The 18848-nt window shown below is 41.6% G+C and overlaps 3 protein-coding genes across 6 annotated transcripts in view; all 3 read right to left on the reverse strand.

Annotated features, from left to right (window-relative positions):
- sytl5 (synaptotagmin-like 5) overlaps positions 1-8254 on the reverse strand; it is a 15254-nt gene extending 7000 nt beyond the window's left edge. For all 3 annotated transcript variants that reach the window (XM_027031063.2, XM_027031062.2, XM_027031061.2), the window contains exons 1-8: positions 8131-8254; positions 2928-3280; positions 2394-2603; positions 2178-2293; positions 1910-2060; positions 699-795; positions 390-519; positions 113-213 (exon numbers count right to left, since the gene is read on the reverse strand). In XM_027031063.2, coding sequence (XP_026886864.2) covers positions 113-213; positions 390-519; positions 699-795; positions 1910-2060; positions 2178-2293; positions 2394-2603; positions 2928-3046 — 924 coding nt within the window. In that variant the 5' untranslated portion in view covers positions 3047-3280; positions 8131-8254. The remainder of the gene's footprint in view (positions 1-112; positions 214-389; positions 520-698; positions 796-1909; positions 2061-2177; positions 2294-2393; positions 2604-2927; positions 3281-8130) is intronic.
- A 633-nt stretch (positions 8255-8887) lies between these two features.
- Positions 8888-11347, reverse strand: asb11 (ankyrin repeat and SOCS box containing 11). The gene is given in 8 exon segments (XM_027031076.2): positions 8888-9012; positions 9133-9318; positions 9586-9720; positions 9912-10062; positions 10217-10324; positions 10583-10662; positions 11252-11296; positions 11299-11347. Coding segments are annotated over 8 exon segments (879 nt in total).
- Positions 11348-12304: 957 nt separating this feature from the next.
- On the reverse strand, positions 12305-16338 carry piga (phosphatidylinositol glycan anchor biosynthesis, class A). Of its 2 annotated transcripts, none has more exons than XM_027031068.2 (7): positions 16142-16338; positions 15458-15792; positions 14855-15287; positions 14635-14767; positions 14052-14184; positions 13715-13921; positions 12305-13573 (listed from the first exon to the last, which is right to left on the reverse strand). In XM_027031068.2, the coding sequence occupies exons 2-7, from the start codon at positions 15782-15784 to the stop codon at positions 13295-13297; spliced, it is 1512 nt and encodes a 503-aa protein (XP_026886869.2). In that variant the 5' UTR covers positions 15785-15792; positions 16142-16338; the 3' UTR covers positions 12305-13294. The 2 variants fall into 2 exon arrangements, with proteins under 2 accessions (XP_026886869.2, XP_026886870.2); XM_027031069.2 differs by having other exon boundaries at positions 15458-15844.
- Positions 16339-18848: the final 2510 nt, after the last annotated feature.

The following is an 18848-nucleotide window of genomic DNA, read 5'->3' on the forward strand; positions in this document are numbered from 1 at the left end:
AATCACAAGTATCCCTTACTACTTATTAGAATAAAGAAAGCAATCCTCCTGAGCTGCCATTTAGAGTAAATGGCTGAAGAACCTATTAGTACTGTATGGGATGACAACATACTGCATCATTGAGTCCTGGAACTGAACGAGAGCGGCCAGGCAGAGGGTCATTATTAAACCCCTCCCCTGGATTACTGAGGTCAACTTCAGAGCGACTGCGATCTGGCACAGAGAGAGAGACAGACAGACAGGGAGAAAGTGAGACAGACATTATGATTATGATCTATCCTACATAATTATACATAGCCTCTTAGCAATTAAAAATCAACATTTGTCTTTGTGTGCCCCTTGTTGTATATTATCATCAGAGTTGGTTGTGATGCTTGCTATGGAGATACCTGATGAAAGAGAAGCTCTGGACACAGCGATAGAAGGTGTGACTGAGTCTGATCGGTTCTGCCCACTGCCAATTTTGTCAGGAATACTGTCACTGCTGTGAAGACTCAATACACTCTCAGCCCCATCAGGCTACACGCACACGCACACGCACACGCACACGCACACGCACGCGCGTTAAAAAAACATCCTGTAAATACTAGCGTGCTCTGTACTGCACAAGCACCAATGTCCGGGTGAGTGTGATTATATTAGTGTGTGTGTGTGTGTGTGTGTGTGTGTGTTGTAGGTGTGTGTGGGAGGGTGGTTACCCTTTTCCTCCCTTCTGCCTGGTGCGGTGATCGGCCTCCTTGTGAGCGCATGTTATTGGGTGTGGTCGGTAACCCTGATGACTCTACAGCTAGGACTCTGATCCCAAGAGACACAAACAGCTTCAAAAACAGATTACATTACACATCATAATCAAACAGACATGAGTCATAAAGACCTGTATTTCACAATACTGGTAGGGCTTCATTTCAATTCAATTCGAAATTCCAATCAATTTTATTTTATGAACTCAAACCAGAATTACAGGAATCCAGCCCTTGACCCCTGAATAGCTAGCCAGAGAACTACCTTGGGGCATACAGACAAACCCATAAGATGAGTCAGACTCAGAAGGGAAACCCTTCCACCTTTGGGCAACACTAGATAGTAATATTCATAATCAAATGAGATCAATGAAAGCAGACGTGGGGAGGGGAGGGGAGATTTGGACCCTGGTTGGTACATGATCCCTGGACATCCGGTAGTCAAGATATCTGGAGGGGCCACACCAGGTAGCATGCCTCTGTCCTGCACCTGTATCACAGCAGGAAGCAGGAGCGCAGGTACGAGGCAAAATACTAGATTGCTCCACTTTTTGAATGCAATATGCACTGCAATATATTTAAAACTTACTGGTGAACACATAATATGACAATTACAGATTAGCCTCCTTCGTTTTGAAAAAGTATTCATGTTTGTTGGAGCATCCAAATAATCCCCACAGACAGAATTCTCATCTGGAACAGCAGGGACTGGTAAAGTTTAGGATTTAGTGATTTGTTAGAGGCCTCATTTACATGTTTCTGCAAACAGTGCATTTTCTGCATACATTAACAAACTATACACTCCAGAGTAACGATCACAATTTCAACAGATGTTAGAACAGGGGTGAACTTTGGGCTGGAGTTTTGCTCAGCCTCTGTATATGAGAGGAGCCAGCCCCCTACCAAAAGATGGAGAGAGAAAGGGGCAAAAAAGACAGTAAGCTGAGAGGAGACAGTTAGAAGGGGTGAAAATGAAGGAGGAAGGGTGGAGTCTCAGGCATTGTTTTTCTCCCAAAAACGGGCTACTCCGTATCTCCACACAGTGCATCTCTATCCTGGAGTCCCCCTGCACTGCACTGCAGGTTTTAGCTTTTTCAATGTTCCCGACGCTCATCATCCCGACATTCATCAGCTGTTTGTTTCTTTGTGGCGCAAGTATATTCCCTCACCCTTTTCTCTTGCCCAAATTTCTCCCCACACTCTTCTCAGACTGTGGCGTGGCCGACTGTTCAGACTGGGGTGTAGTTGGGCGCTCGGTTTGGGTTGGAGCCAGCTGGTCCAGCCCGGATGGGCCAAGCGTCCTTTGACCAGAGTGGCCATCTCCAAACAAAAGCAGACATTCGCAAAATGAGGAAACTGTAATAAACCCATGTGAAATACGCAATGATCATACACAGGAACGAAGAGTATTACTGAAACAAGTCTGGTCATTCTCACCTGGCTGGATGCTGAGAATGGACTGTTTGACCACGTCACTGCTGGGGCCTGTCCTGTGGTCATAGCGTTTGGCTCGTTCCTCAAGAAACCACTCTCCTGTGACCACCTTCAGCTCTCTGAAAGAAACCCATCACACCCAGCTCAACCCCTAATGAAACAGGGTGGTGTTTCCTGGTGAATCGAATGAATTCTGCACTGGGCAGGGTGGCGACTCACGCGGTCTTGGCGCAGATGGCACACATGCTGCGGCTGCTGCTGGGTGAGACAGTGGTGCACAGGCTGCAGACGCGGCGCTGACACTCAACACACACACTGCCCCTGTGCAGGACGAGACCAAGAGCGCGCAGACACACGCCACACTCACGCTGCGCTGCCTCGCCACGCCGGCCCGCACGCCTCAGCTCTAATAGCTCATTCTTCAGTTTTCTGCAGAGAGGGAGAGACCACTCACTGTTCACACGAAAGTCTGCCAACGCTAGCGGGACTGGTACTGTAAAAGACTGGGCATACCACAGTGGCCAAGGTGTGATGTTCTGATGGTTTAATTCAATTTTTATGAGCCATATTGTACACTCCACATTATTTTGTATCTGCAGAATATGAAAATCCTCAAATAGTTTTTGAACTATACAATTATAGTTTTATTTAGTAAAAGTATTAAGATAAACATTTTCATTCACATGCTTTCCATGATTAATTCTCATCAGGTTTCACAGTGAGGCAGACACTACAAGAGGAGAGAGGAGCTACCTTATGCGCTTCTCCTCCCGCTTGCGAAGTTTCTCATCTTTTTGTAGGACACTGAGGATCATCTCCCTCTCATGCTCCAGGAGGAAGGACAGGTTGAGGGCTTCCGTCATCTTCGCCATGACAATGAAGATGTCCAATCACGGCACTTAAGCAGCGAGGACCCGTAGAATCAGATCAGCCAAAGCATGTGGCAAGTAAAAGCAAACTTTTAATGCATGCCATTAGAGTCTTCAGCGTGGAATGTCACGCCACTTCATGTCATGTGACTCATTCTGGAGCTTCTGCCACTGGTCTGTTGAGTGTTTTGGTCCTTTATCCCAGTGCACTTTTACCTGTATAAGTCTGTAGCCATTCTATTCAATCAGAAATAATCTGTTAGTACATAACCTGGATCAAAAAATAGATCAATCACAACATTTCTTTGAAGTGCTGTCATTTCTAAGTGCAAACCCTGTTACACGGTCTCTACAGGTTTGAGAATAAAGGGAAACAGGAGTAGAGCTGAACTTTAGCACCACCAAGCTAATAGTCAGTGAACTACACACCAAAAAGCCCCACCTTATGCAACTACACAAGTTTAATTTGTGAGATCACAAGCAATGTTCAGAGTAAGTGTGTGTATTTTCATGCATCTATACACAACCATCCTTCTGTAAAATGGCCTTACCTTCCTTAAATATTCTAATCTTAAATATCCTAAATGTATTTATTCAGTGAGTGATAGTCAACAACTGACTGAGTGAGGCAGTGTGGATGGCATAGAAGCATATCCGTACTGACAGGAACACAGCCAGAAAGATTCCATTGGACAATATAGATTTAAGTTTCCTATTTTATGCTCTAAATTGTGAATTGATTTGAAAGAACTATTTAATCCAGTTGTCTGATGTCAGTGCTAGGAATGGGGCTTATACTGAGGTTAGACTGTTCATGTATATCGATGTTTGTGTGTGTTTTGTTCGTTTTATAAACCATGTTGTTGTAATGGGAGATGTCACTCTTGTTGTGTCTGTCTCAAGAGGCCCTCAGCATAATCATGTCACTGCTGCTGTTCACATCATCACACACATCAGCAAAAGCACCCACTCATGTTCTCTCTCACACACACCCACACACACACACACACACACACACACACATACACACAGTCTCCGTACCTCTCAGAGGTGATGGTATAGTTAGAATTGATGTGACAAATTGCCATTAGCTTCTGTGTGTGTGAGTGTGTGTGCGTGTATGTTGAAGTGCCTGTCACATTTAGTTTCTCGCTCACTAGGAGGATGTGAAGCAAAAGTAATATGGATTTAACACACAATCATTGCTATGCACACACACACACACACACACACACACACACACACACACACACACACACACACACACAGAGAAAATAAGGAGATGCAGAGATAAAGGGTATCAGAGCAACCTGTAATTGACTGCATTCTGCCTGCAACTACATCATCTGGAGTTAGTTGTGATTTAGGTGCGTATTAGCGATATCAAATACTGAATAAAATAAGTAAATGTTCCTGTACGTAACTGCTGTTGGGCCACAATGAACAATCTCCACGGTTACACAAAGTATGCTGTCTTACTTGCCCCCACCTTGTGTACACACGCACACACCTGCATATGTACACAGTGCCCTGGGCAAACGCAAACACACACACGCATGCACATGAATCATCTCCTTACCGCTCAGATGTTACTTAACACAAGCCCACATGCCAGATAGATGCACAATAATTATGGGAGAACAATTAGCATTGACATACCAACTGTTAGCACCCTGATTTCAATAGCACTTAGGCTTCTTGTGAAGCAGATGAAAAAGAGGATGAAGGAGGTGACAAATATCACAAGGTTTATGGGAAATGTAGTTAAATGCCAAAACCTCCACAAAGGGGGTCAGTGAGCTTATCTTTTCTTGTGTACACGTTCACCACAAAATGCAAGGCATTATGGACATGAGGTTCATGAATCTTTAATATGACTCTGTAGAGGCTATATTACCACGACTTAAAAAAAACACCACAGAAAAACGGTCCCGTGAAACGAAGATTAGCATAGCACTATTAGGTATGCATTGTTGTGCAATATCTCCCAACTCATATATGTAACATACACATGTGTGCACATGCATATATAGGTTGCCATAACACTCTGGGCCAACATACTCCCATTCCAGCTGCAATTACTTGAATCTTTAATGCAAGACTCAAAGACACACACACAAAAATCAGTGTAACATGTCAGAGGAGCCACAGGAAAAAGGCATGGAATGATAAAGAAGCTTCTTGTGACCCAAGTTGCCAGACAGCAGGGGTTCAGTTCCAGGCAGATCATTAGGAAGTATGTCAGGATATAACACAAGTCAAGACTTGAGAACTCTTACAGGTGAGACGGTCAGCATCCTTATTTCACTTTCGCTAAATCTGCTTCCTTACTCCCACTGCACTACAGAAAACACAGATCCCTACACATACATAATAATTACCCTGGTTTTTTGCTGGACCGTTACAGCCAGAATCAACAGAACAGAATAGCACACACATAAACCCCTACAATGACACATTCTTCAGTTAACATGATTTACTATAATATTGATTGGCCAATAACCACTGGGATTTCTGATCCATGTCAACAGAATGACAACCCGTTTTGTCTCCCTAGTACCACTATCTGGTCAATTTAGTACAAAACTACTCATATCTATTTTCAGTTACATAAACTCTCTCTCTCACACAAACACACACCTTGTTAGGCTGCACATATTCAGAGTACAACACCCATTAATGGTTCTATAAGAAACTTTCAAGTGACTTCCATTCACTTCACATCTGTTTTGGATGTTTCATTAGATACAGGGACATGGCTTCATGTTCCATTAGAATAAGTGGATCAGTTTTAGTACCAGAATTCATGATCACAACCTAAATGTTTAGAGATCAAATTGAAACCAAAATAATAAGCAGTAGCATTTTTTTTCAATCATCCAAGGTTACTGAAATAGTAAACACACTGGAAGTATTACATGTAGGCTATATAATAAATAACAAATGTTTCTTCTCACATTTCCATTAATATCATAGTTCATAGATAATAAATAACAGGTAAAACAGTACTTGAAAAACCTATTTTAATGAATGGATACAGTATATCCTGCTTCTAATGTAATGCTGAAAATTCCAGGCTCATTTTCAAAATCCTTTCTGTATGTAAATAGTCTGTATTTGTATTGTCACACACACACACATCGAGACAACAATGTTTCACTCTTCCTGAAGTTAGTACTATTATATCATAGCAGTATATGGTGAAGGCTGGCAGAATTACAGAGTAAATTAAAGCAATTAAGAGATGTGTGCTCAAAGGGTGAAACCCAAGCCAGAGTTTTGTGTGGCTGCATGATCAGTCCTTATATTCTTAACACTATAGTTTCTAAGTCTTCCAAAAGCTTGTGGCCATATTGATTTTAAAACTACCCTACTGTCCCACTATAGTGCACAGGTTACTCCTGGCCTAATTCATATAGAGGGAGTGAAATGGAGTGGGGGAATATGAGATATGAATTACTGCAGTGTTTCCTGTTTATTTTAAAAGCCCCAATTTCCCCAGATCAAGATGTACTCCTTAAACAGAACTAACTGAAGATTGATGTAAGGGATCAAGGCAGGCACATGTTGAAGAATTAAATATATTTGTGATTTAGGAAAAACAAATCACACACACACACACACACACACACACACACACACACAAAGAAATCACACACAAACCCATTCTCAGACTACAGTGATGCAGTCTCTCTTCTGCCTTAACTCGACTGGTTGGTTTATCTGAGGCCCAAGCCACATCCAAAAGAGTAATCTAATGTGTTTGGTGTTTTCAAAGCAGAAAGCAGTCTAATTGCCATCACAAACAGACAGCACTCATGCCAACGCCAGACTTGAATTCAGGATGATGAAGAGTACACCCACACACCTATCCACACCCACCTACACAGGACCTGAACAAATACCAAATTCCTACCTGTAAAATTCCACATAATCAATAATAACATTCCTGCGGGATGGTAAAGGGTGTCTTGTGAGACTGTGAGAGTGTCTGTGAAAAAGACAGTAGCATGACTTGCTAAGCATTTGAACTCATTTATGTCATCTCCCTCTAACCTGATTAGCTGCGTGATTAACTCTCAGGTCTGGATATTCAGATCACCATAACACATGACAAGAGAGAGGGTATATATGTTAGTGTACAGACCCACAGAGCAGTAGCAGTATATTTGTTTCATTTAGACCAAAGTTGAAAAAAAAAAGAAAGAGTTCATACAACCTAAATATGTGTACTGCAGCATATAAACATGTTACTGACAGAAAGAAGTGAAGAAATGAAGTGCACAGCACAGACATCAGACAACTTAACCAAACTGGGCTTAATTGTGGAACGCTCTTCCACTCCACTCCAAATCGATCACTAGTAATTTTATTTCTAAACTGACTGTATGTAAGCCACATCACTTAATAGATTAAATTATAAATGTCATAAATCCCAGTAGTGCAGCCCCTAATTTATATCACCGTTGCTATTCCAAATGAAGACATCCTAACTAGCCTAAATGTCCCTTTATCCTCTAATTGCTACACTACACAACGCCTGTGCACAATAGACTTTCTTCTGTAAAACCAGAGATTAATTATGTGCTTCTGAATGTAATTTTTAACAAAAAGAACCGGGGGGAAAAGGAAAAAGAAAGAAAGAATGTCTGCTGCATTGCACCTGTTCAAACAGCTGGCACGGGGATGTGTTCTCACATCCTCGCTGGTGGGAAAGACCAGGACTAGCTGTCTCTCTTGTAAGAGACATAGCTTAGGACCATTTTTGAAGCTACTGTACCTACTTCCAGTTTGACTATATTGGAATATTCTCATAAACGGTATGGAACAAAATAGTACATGATAGGTTGCTTCAGACAGACCAGAAACATAAAACACTAGAGTTGAAAGCTTTATTATCGCTGTTCTAAAAAACAAACAAACAAATAAACAACATAAACGACTGTCGACTAACGCCGGTGTCACCCTCCTCACACCGCCGTTGTCTTCTGTTCAGTCGCGATGCCAGTCGTATGGTTTACACTAATTAAACGAATGCAAATACAGAGATCTAGGAAAATAAAACAAAACAAAACAAAAAATCCTACCTGACACTGCGTCTCGTTATGGCGTGGTTCGGGGATACACAGCCAAAGGGGTAGCGATTACCGTGCAGTGAAGTGGCATATTCCAGCGTGGCAGAGTCACAGCCGCTCTGGGTACTGTGGGCCAGGGAGCTCGAGGCAACCCCCACATGCCGCGCGAGAAGGTCCGCGCGGGGGCGTGGCTTGGGCCACACGCGCGCTACACTCGGTAGAGACGGCTGGAATCCCCACTATGCGCGCGTCCACATTTTGCACGGACGTGCGTATCTACGGCGCCGCAGACACAGCGGTTGAACTACAGTAATGGGGTGTTTAAAAATACAGCTACTCACACCTTCAGAAAATACTCAATATTTATAGTGTAAAGGTAATATATATATCACAAAATTATGCAATTTTTATATATACCAAATTAAAATATGTCTTGAAATATAGTGGAGCTGCACTATATTGTACTGCTTCGGCCTCGATGTCCGAATGCGACAGAAATGTCCGAAATGCGACAGCGTAACATAACGCTCAAAAGCTTCTATGTGACCACGTCCCCTCGTTTCACTTTTGTCTATATGTCGCCATCTGCTGTTCACTTTGAGTAAAAGTTCTGCCTGATGCACTGTTCCTCATAAACTGATTATAGTACTGAAATTTGCAACAACGGCGGGAAAAAAAAAAAAAAAACACAATACAAAAATTTCATTTTGGTTTATCTGGGGGGGGGGGGGAGCTAGATATGTATGTAAGTGTAGGGTCTGTGTGTGTGTTATTGATACAGAACATAATTAATTAGGATGTGTGGTAAGCAGAGCATTTTGGCTCTGCTCAGTCTTTTTTGGCCCAAGGTACGACGGATGCACAACCTGCTCAGATGTGACAGAGAACAAGGACCTAGAACACACAGAGAAGAAGTTAGTGGTCTTTAATAAAAACCTTTGCTGTTTACTTAGACTACTGCAGGGTATGTGTGTGTGTGTGTGTGTGTGTGTGTGTGTGTGTTTCTTCTCTTACCTGCAGTTTGCAAAAGATGTTTGATGTAATTATCCGTAGCCATGTCCAGGGGTGTTTTGTCTTCTGAATTCCTACATTTCACATCAGCCCCATGCTCCAGCAACAGCTCCACCTCCATGACACCACATGCTCTGACAGCAGCATGCAGTGGTGTATCAAGGCCATGCCCACAGTGCACATCAGCACCTAAACCAATGCAAACCAACATATACATTAGTCAACATAGTAAAATAACAAGAAACAATATAGCATAACAAACTGCATTTCTGTAATCACTATAATTCTCTGTGGGGTCATTATGAGCTGTTATGGAAGAAATTATACCATGCTGTTTTCTGAATATTTTCCACTGTGTGTGTGTGTGTGTGTGTGTGTGTGTGTGTGTGTGTGTGTGTGTGTGTGTGTGTGTGTGTGTGTGTGTGAACATATGTGTGTATGTGCTCACATGCTGACCTAGGATTAGTAGCCTCCGCACACAATCCAGACGCCGTGTCTCACATGCACAGTAGAGTGGCGTTCCCATTCCAGCCAAATGAATATCCGCATTCACTCCATGTGACAGCAGCACCTCCACACATGCTGTGTAACCTGAAATACATTCACATGCAGTCGATCACGCAAACTTAAAACATTTTAGCGATTTCAGTTTCAAGCCTTTACCCCACTTGTGTCAAAGACTACACATTATACTCTGGTATAGTAGCACACAGGACACATGGAGAAAAGAAAAGAAATGTAAAACAAACATACTACAAATGTGCTTAAATAAATACACACACCTCTCTTTGCTGCTTCATGGATAGGTGACCTGAGCAGGTGAGCTGGGTGGTGGGCAGAGCTGTACATCAGAAGGAGCCCGAGGAGGGTGGGGTTCCCACTGCAGCAAGCATTAAAGAGAGGTGTGACTCCATCGGCAGATACAGCACTCGCCTAAAGAGGCATACAGGCACACACACACACACACACACACACACACACACACACACACACACACACACTTACTATGACAACAAGAATACATGGAAAGAAATTAGATTTACACTGTGGGGGAAAAAGAATCCGAAAGTCACATTTCAGAACATACATCAGCTCCGTGTTCCAGCAGGAATTTTACGCAGGCAAAATGGCCACCAAGACAAGCTTCATGTAGTGGTGTGACGCCATCCAGTGTGACCACACCAATATAGAGTCCCTGTGTAAACGTAAAGGGACAATGACCATTCATACCTGCTGACCAAACATTCCTAAAATGACACATTTTACATCTCTATTCAAAATAGCTGTATAGGTCATAAATGTGTAATGAATGTATAGGTATCTATTGCCATCTATTCACAACTTCAACAATGATAACCCATTGGTTATTTGTTTAATATTAACAAATAAGAGTTTTCAGAAATTCATAATATGCGTGTGTGTGTGTGTGCATGCATCTTTGTCTTTTCTGCACCTGAGAGAGGAGCCTCTTCACTGGAAGCAGGCGACCTTGCAAAGCAGCATCGTGGAGAGGAGTTCTGTCTGCCCAAGAACCTGGAACATGCACACGCACACCCACACCCACGTCTTATCAATGATAGGGACTATAAGCAGGCACATCCCCCAGAATTTGTCTTATGAATAGTCGTTATCACTAACAAAAGCATTCCTAGTCTAACTGTGCCAAACTGGCTTTGCCTGATCGTTAACCCTGTCCTTCCCAAGTTTCCAAAAAAAGAAAAACAAATCACAGAGTATAGCAGTTTAGAAAGCTTAACAAGGCCAGGTTTTCCCAAAGCTCTGTAACACAAAGATCAGTGTTAAATGGTAGAGCCAGCAACACTCTCCCTATTTAAGATGTTCTTAAAACACTACAATGCGTTTGGCAAATAGGGCCCATGCTTATGGTTTATAACTATGAAATACTGAAGAGTGACAACAATTGTAGTGAGACAGTGTCCTGTATGCAAAAGACTCAAATAGTTTACTTTACTCAGTACATGGAAAATAGAAAATAAATAAGACAAGATTTCTGCTAGATTGGTTTTAGTGGCCACATTTATATTTCTATTCTGAGATCATACTTCCAAGTCAAAATCCTTTTCCATAAACATATGCAAAGAGCAATCAAAAGAAAACCTACCTGCCATGAGTGTGTTACACACCTTTCCTCCATAGACACGAAAGTCTTGTGCCAGGGCTCACTCCATACACACACCTGAACACGGGAGGCAGTCATCCTTCAGACTTTGAAAGACCTTAAGGCAGTGCTGCAAAATCAAACACACAAGTGTGTGTGGCAGTGGGAGCTCACTGCTTTCATTATATGGGATTCCATGTGAACACAGATGATTCTCCTTGACAATACTGTACCTCCCACCACTTATCATGCAGATATCCACCAACACTCCTCGGGGGGTGTCTCCCACCCAGAGGAGTGAAGTCCCTCTACATAACAATGGGACACAGGATTCCTGAATCAGAGGAGTTTCTCTATTTTGAACATGCAGATGCACACCTCTTTCTCTCCATCTCTCTCACACACACATACAAAGTAACATTTTGAAGTTGGATTTAGGTACTGCTTAGAGAAAGGTTTACAAAAATAACCTAAATACACCTAAACCCATGCAAACAGCTCACCTGTCATTACAAATAATTGAACAAGTGAAATACAATAACTTCACAGATATGTGAAATAGTGTTCACCAAGATATGAACCAAGGCACTGTAAATGTCTCTTGATGATAAACTGGATAACTGACATGTGTTTAAACTTATTTACATCAATACTAAAACAATTCACCGCCCAAACTATGTAGGAATGAGGAACATTCAGGCTGGCAGAGCATGTGTGAAGAGTATGTGTGAAAGCTGTTAAGATAAGGTGAAAACTGTGGGTTAACGAGGTTCCTGTGCTCAGCCTTGAATGGAGGCACATCTGCATTATCAGTCCTGTCTGGGATTCAGCCTGGAAGTCCTGAAACTGAGTTCATGGTCTTTATCTTGCTTGCATTTAGTACTTTACACTGTTTGAAAAACTTCTTTCACATGCATAACTTTGTTTACATGAAAACTAGCTACTATGTGTTATCAAATGAAAAGAATCACTGACCTTCTCATAGGACTACATAAAAATCAAGACAAATTTTGACAACCTTTTGGCTTATGCTATACAACTGCAGAAAAAGGAAAATAATCAAATTAGAGAATTTTGCAAACTTTAATAATCCGTAAGTTTGCTTGCTAGTATAAATTTACTTTAAAGTGGTTCAATGTATTACAATTTCAGCTTCATTTTTATAATTTAATTTTAGTCTGTAATTAAAAAAAGAAAAAGACAACACAATAAACATTTAAACCTAGTTTTGCATAAATACTTTACAAAATCCCCTGAGTAGTTCAGAGATAAAGCACTCAAAAGCTACATCACTTCAGCAAATAAAACTATAACCACATCTTAGTTAATGTCATTGCACATTTAACATAACCATTTTAACCAAAGGCTGAGGTTTACCTAATGTTACTGTGATTTACCTACAAAGGAATGTTGCCAAAAATATCAAGAACCTTACAGCAATTTATCACTTGTCACAGTAAACCCACATTTGGCAGGCCAATCTGTATTCTACATTATTATTTTCTGTAGTTGTAGCTGATGTTCTGCAAAAATGTTTGGGGGGTTAATTAATATAAAGATAGCTTATGTTCTTTCAGAACAACCTTGCCACTTGATTTGCATGAATTTCTAAGATGAAGCAGGAATTTGGAGACATGTCGCCAACGCAAGCTCATGAAGGGGTCATAAAGTAGTATATTTCTCTGAGACACAGTGCTAAAAACAGTATGAATGAAAGAAAATGTAAACAAAATCCCATAAAGCCTTAGCTTTAAGATAAACAGTGCCTGGGATTTCTTTTTCACTGCCTCAAAAAAAAAAGTACCACGTACTACAAACAGAAAAATGTAATATTACTGTATGTAGAAAAGTGAGTCTAGTGAGTCTCCTCAGGAGGTCATACATGGCTGACAGAAATATGATGTTCTCCCAGACTCATGAAATACCTTTCCCTGGAATGTAAATGGGAATATTCGGTGCATTCTGTAGAATCTACTCATGTACTCAGGGTTTCCAAAAAAAAACAAAACAAAAAAAACAAAACAAAACCTGACATCTGACCAGACTCTAACAGTGCCTTGTATCTGCACCAGGAGGCCATGCTCTGTTTGAGTCTTTAGCCTTCTTCTTGAAGCTAGGCCCCCAGCAGCTGTGTGGGCCAGACGCATCCACGGCAACATCAATGAGGTGATCTGGGTGGAGCCATTGCAGGAAAAACAGGAAGAGGAAGTCAATGACAGCCAAGAAGGAGAAGATGAAGCCTGCAAAAGCACCGCAGTGAGACTGCAGCCTTTGCAGCCGAGCAGGCAATGGCAAGACTGGCTGCCTGCACGCAAGGTCATACACCTACGAAACACAAACACACACACTTCAAGAAGATGGCAAGAATTTCTATAATACTGTAACAATTTTAATACAGTATAACAAATTATCTTCAAGCAGAAATTCCACTCCACAATCAAAACCTTGAGCCTCGAGCTTGCATACCTTTTCTGTCCGTTCAGCAACATTTCTCCAAGTGTAGAGCGTTCTGACTTTGCTGTGAATGTCTGCTGGAGGTGGCACTTTGCCTGAGCGCTGCCTAGCAATAACAGTCTCCAGGCCAGCACAGAGGGAGCTCACAGTAGGCTCACACAGAGTTACCAACTCATCAGGGAGAACCTCAGGTATACCTCCAACACGGGTACTCACCACCTATACACACATACACACTATAGGTCTATGCACCAGACAATAGTACCAGAATGTTTACTATTTCTGGGTACTGTATTGGCAAATTCTTCTCCGTGAATGTTTTGTCACCCCTATAAAAACAGACACAGACCTGTAATCCACAGCTTGCTCCCTCCACTATGGCCATGCAGAAGGCTTCAGTCAGTGAAGTGTTGAGGAAGATGTGACCCTGTACCAGGACATCTCTTACATCCTTATGATCCAGAGCACCCAAGAGACGCACCCTAAAGAAAGACAATCAAAACATTCACCACCCACTTTATTAAAAACATTTATTAATGATAAACACCTCAGAGGACAGCTAGAGAATATAGCAATGCATAATTTGTGTTGAGCATCCTCCAACTCTTCATCACTGGTCAGTTTCTGACTACGGAACTACTGCTGGTTGCACGTTTGCATGGCCACACAAATAATAATCAGTGGTACTGATCTGTGATGAACAGGGTTGACATTTGTGTGCATGACAACAGATAGGCCATAGTCAGTGAATGTACACCAATAAAATATACCTATAATGCACCTTTTTAGATGTTGCCAGTAAGGTATCTGAAATATGTATATACACACAAAATCAGACACACAAATGAGCCTGTCTCAAATACTGTTATGATCCAGAGCATCCCACAAACACAATGGTAAGACTGAACATACATGCAGAGAAATAGTCTTACCTGTCATGAAGCTGATACTTCTCTCTAACTTCCTCTAGAACAATTCTCTTAGGACCTTCTCCACCAATCAGAAAGTAGAGATCATGATGCTTGGTACACAACTCTGGAATAATTCCACCCAGCAGATCAATTCCTGTGAAGCACAGAACCAGCAATCATTAATAACACTCTACACCAAATCCTTTACTATAACCAGTGAGACACTTCAAACTCCACATACCCTTTCTGTAGACCAATCGGCTGACCACAACAATGGTGATCTTGCTGTTATCGCGGCGACTCGGGTCCGGGGTGAAGTCGGTGGGGTCGACGGCGTTGGGGATGACAGATACGATGTCAGGATTGAGGGCGGCTCTGAGCACCGTGTTCTCCTTGCTGGTGTACGACACGCACACAATATGGTTGGTGTCACACAGAGACACAGTCAGGAGCTTATTGGTCAGAACTGAGCTAAGGTCAGCGAATCCAAAGAGAGAGTGGTCTGTGAAGACAGTGTTGAGGCCCATGGTCTTGGCATGGAACAAGGCATCATGTGCCATGGCTGAGAATGAGCTGTGGGCGTGCACCACTGTGACACGTTCACGCACAAACACGCATCTCAGTAGAGGTAGGCTGTGGATGCAGGTGGTGGTTGTGGACTGGTTATACATCACCTGTGAGAACAGACGGTCAGTCAGTATGATGGCCAACATACATAACCCTAGACTTTATTCATATTATTAGGTCTCCCATAAAAAAAACAGAAGTTACTTTCACAAGAAACACGACACATTACATGCACATTATAATGATTCTTCAGTCTCAGTGCCACCCAAGCACACACCTGTAGTGGGAGGTAGTACACCTTCAGACCGTTGGTTAGGTAGCGAATGCCACGGCGGTTGCCGTAGGCGTGTGTTGCTATGACGACCTTGTGACCCTTCTCTATGAGGCACTGCGAGAGCTGATAGATGTGACTCTCTACTCCACCCATGTTGGGGTAGAAGAAGTCAGACACCATGCAGATGCGGTGTCTCGCTCGCTCCTCACGGCCGAAACCTCTGGCTTTGCTGGAGTTGGGCGGGTCAAGCGTGCGAGCGGCAGCAGGAGGCTGCGTTTCAGATGGACAGGTAGGAGGGTGCACTCGACCACTTCTCTTCTTCTGGCCCATGTTTACTTCTAGTCAGGGACAAGAAAGTGTATGCTGTGTAGCGTCATCTCCCAAATTAGGCTGCATGCGACAAAGCAAAAATATTATAACGCTAGCTAGCTATCACCAAAATTACATTTTGACCTGTAAATTACGAGATAATAAGATATAAAGCTTTAAACTTTAAATACATTGTGACCTCAAGTTTTCTCAATTTCGTCTATAAATGACAGGAAAACAAGCTAACGTTATACTGACATCTAAATAAGATAACTAGGTTAACGCTAGCCAACAAGCTTCTCATTAAATCTAACTAACCTAACGCTAGCTAGCAAGCTTACTAACTAGCTAGCGTTGCTTATAGGCTAGATAGGTTACCTAAAGTAAGATTCTGATCGCTTGAAGAAACTGACAGTTGTCACGTCTGATGCATTTGATATGGTTCAAGCACATAACAAAGTAAGATGCAGTTTGCGGGTGACACGCAATCTCCACAAATTTCCAAACACAATATCTAGCTATTTGGCTGGCTGGCTAGCTAGCTACCTGGATGCTAACTAAAGACACTTTGACACTTCTAGTTTCCCTCACTTGTGGGTGGTTTTCTTCTTCAGTACTTTCTATGTAGACTCAATTGTCCTTACTTTGTCACACTGCCCTCTTGTGGGTTGGCTATGTAGCTTGGGCCCAGGATACGCGGAAGAGGCAAGGTCAGAGTTTCTTACCCAAAGCAGGCTATAATGCACTTTGACCAGGATTTTAGGCTGGTCAGAGGAACTGATGTAATCCTCACTTGAACTATGGTTCAATAAAGACCCAACTTTCATTTATATTTAAAGTGTCCTGTGGTGGTTCTATTGCATGGTGTAGGCTCAAACTAAATTAATGGGTCAATGTTTGATGGCTTGATTGCTTAAACATTTATTGAGTTCTTATGAGGAACACTATTTCATCTCTGTAATCCTCTATTTTTAGAGAAAGTCCATGATCTAAGATACAAATGTATATCTTACAAAAATCCAAAATCCACCTCAGCACAAAAAGCAAGAACAGAAAATCACAAAGAAATTAGGCTCACGGGGGTGCGCAATACTCCAGCAAGCATCACAGGAACAAGACAGAAACTAAAACTGACAAAGGCAAAATATGAGTGGATGTAGGATGGATTATATAGTGCAAACACAAGCAACATATATTTCATAAAGTCAAAGTTGACCAGAAGCATCAACAGTGACAAGAAGACAAGGGATCTAAATCCAGACAACTGAACTGAAACAAGAAACACCAGAGAATGATAATGGTGAGGGAATGACAACATAGGATTGGAGAGAAGACGGGGAACTAAATCAACAGAAACCACCCTTAAAACAACTCCTGAAGTGAGTCAAGGCCTGATGTAGTTAGTTGTCCTCAGAGGCAGGTGTTGTGTGGCAGGGGCAGGAAATTGGAAGGGATCAGTAACGATGACAGTAGCACAGACACTCCAGTAGGAGGAGTCTAAAATAGGCCCAGGGCTGGGACCAGAGTAGGGGCCACAGACTGTCTTAGGGTCATTGCAGAAGACGGGATGGAGATCAGAGACTCAACGACAAGTTGGATATGGCACTGGAGAGGAGGCTGAACGAGAGGAGCAGGAACCTGTATGGGAGACTGGTAGACAGGAGGCTGTAAACGGTTTTAAAATTTTGGTTTTGTGGCAGAATAAACAAGGTTTTCATTGCTATTTTACAGAATTACAACATTTCACAAGCAAATTAAAGTTTAATTTTATGAATGTTATGAGCACAAAGAGAGGAAATAATGTGACTTACCAGATGGCAAAAGGATAACAGAATCAGAATCTGATATGGACATTATGAATGTTGCTTTTGTGCAATTAAACAAATCAAAAATATAACCTCAAAATCATTTGATGAATTCCTACCTAACATATAACAGATAGCCTATTTATAGTTTATAACCTCTACATAATTGTTGTATTCAGTCATAATTGTAAGTCACTTTGGATAAAAGTGTCAAATAAATGCCATAAATGTAACAAACTTGTTTAATATTTATTTTGGGCAGTGTTAGCTCAGTGGTTAAGTAATCAGAAGGTTGCCAATTCAAGCCCCACCACTGCCAAGTTGCTACTGTTGGGTCTCTGAGCAAGGCCCTTAACCCTTAATTGCTCAAATTGTGTTCACTCAGAATTGTAAGTCACTTTTGGATAAAAGTGTCAGCTAAATGCCATAAATTGCCATAAATGCCATAAAAAAAACTCTGGATCCCAACACTGCTCACCGTGAACTTATCCTGTCTGATGATCTGACCAATATGAGACTCAGTGATGAGAAACAACAGCTTACTGAAAAATCAGAAAGATTTTATGAATGTCGTTACATCTTGGGCTCTGAGCGCTTTAGCTCATGGATACACTGCTGGGATGTTGATGCCTCTGGGTCCTGGGTGTGATCACAGAGTCTGTTCAGAGGAAGGGAAATGTAATAATGAAAAATGGAGTCTGAAGACTATGGTGTTACAATGACGTGTATAGGGCATGTTCATCACCCCACCCATCCACTCTACTCACTATACGACAGAAACTCCAGAGGATCAGAGTGCAGCTGGACTGGGACAGAGGAATGTTATCATTCTATGATATGTGATCACTTACACACATTCACACATAAGTCTCTGAAATTTACCAGTTCAATTCTCTGTAATGGTGAATAAGTTCAGTTTGAAGTGATATGGTCTGTGTCTGTAATGGAATACAGCAGTGGAATTTGAAGTTGTATTCTGAAGATTTAATATGTAGTGGTAAATGCATGTGCTTTTTAAATCTGTAGGTTATATATGTAATGGAGAGTGAATATACCACATAATATATAACGTGTAGACATTTGCATAAATGATGAGTGAACTCTTTTGTTGTTTAGTCAGGTAAGGTTTTTGTATTCTGGAAACTTTCCAGTATTATTTATATTCCTTTACAACATAATCTTCCTTTGATATTACTATGACTTTATATTAATGTCAGTGAAACATTTTCAAATCGAATTGCATTTTAGCAAATCAATTAAAAGTTTATAAGTTTGAGCAT

The sequence above is a fragment of the Electrophorus electricus genome, chromosome 25 (assembly GCF_013358815.1).
Source record: "Electrophorus electricus isolate fEleEle1 chromosome 25, fEleEle1.pri, whole genome shotgun sequence".
NCBI classification, from domain to species: Eukaryota; Metazoa; Chordata; class Actinopteri; order Gymnotiformes; family Gymnotidae; genus Electrophorus; species Electrophorus electricus.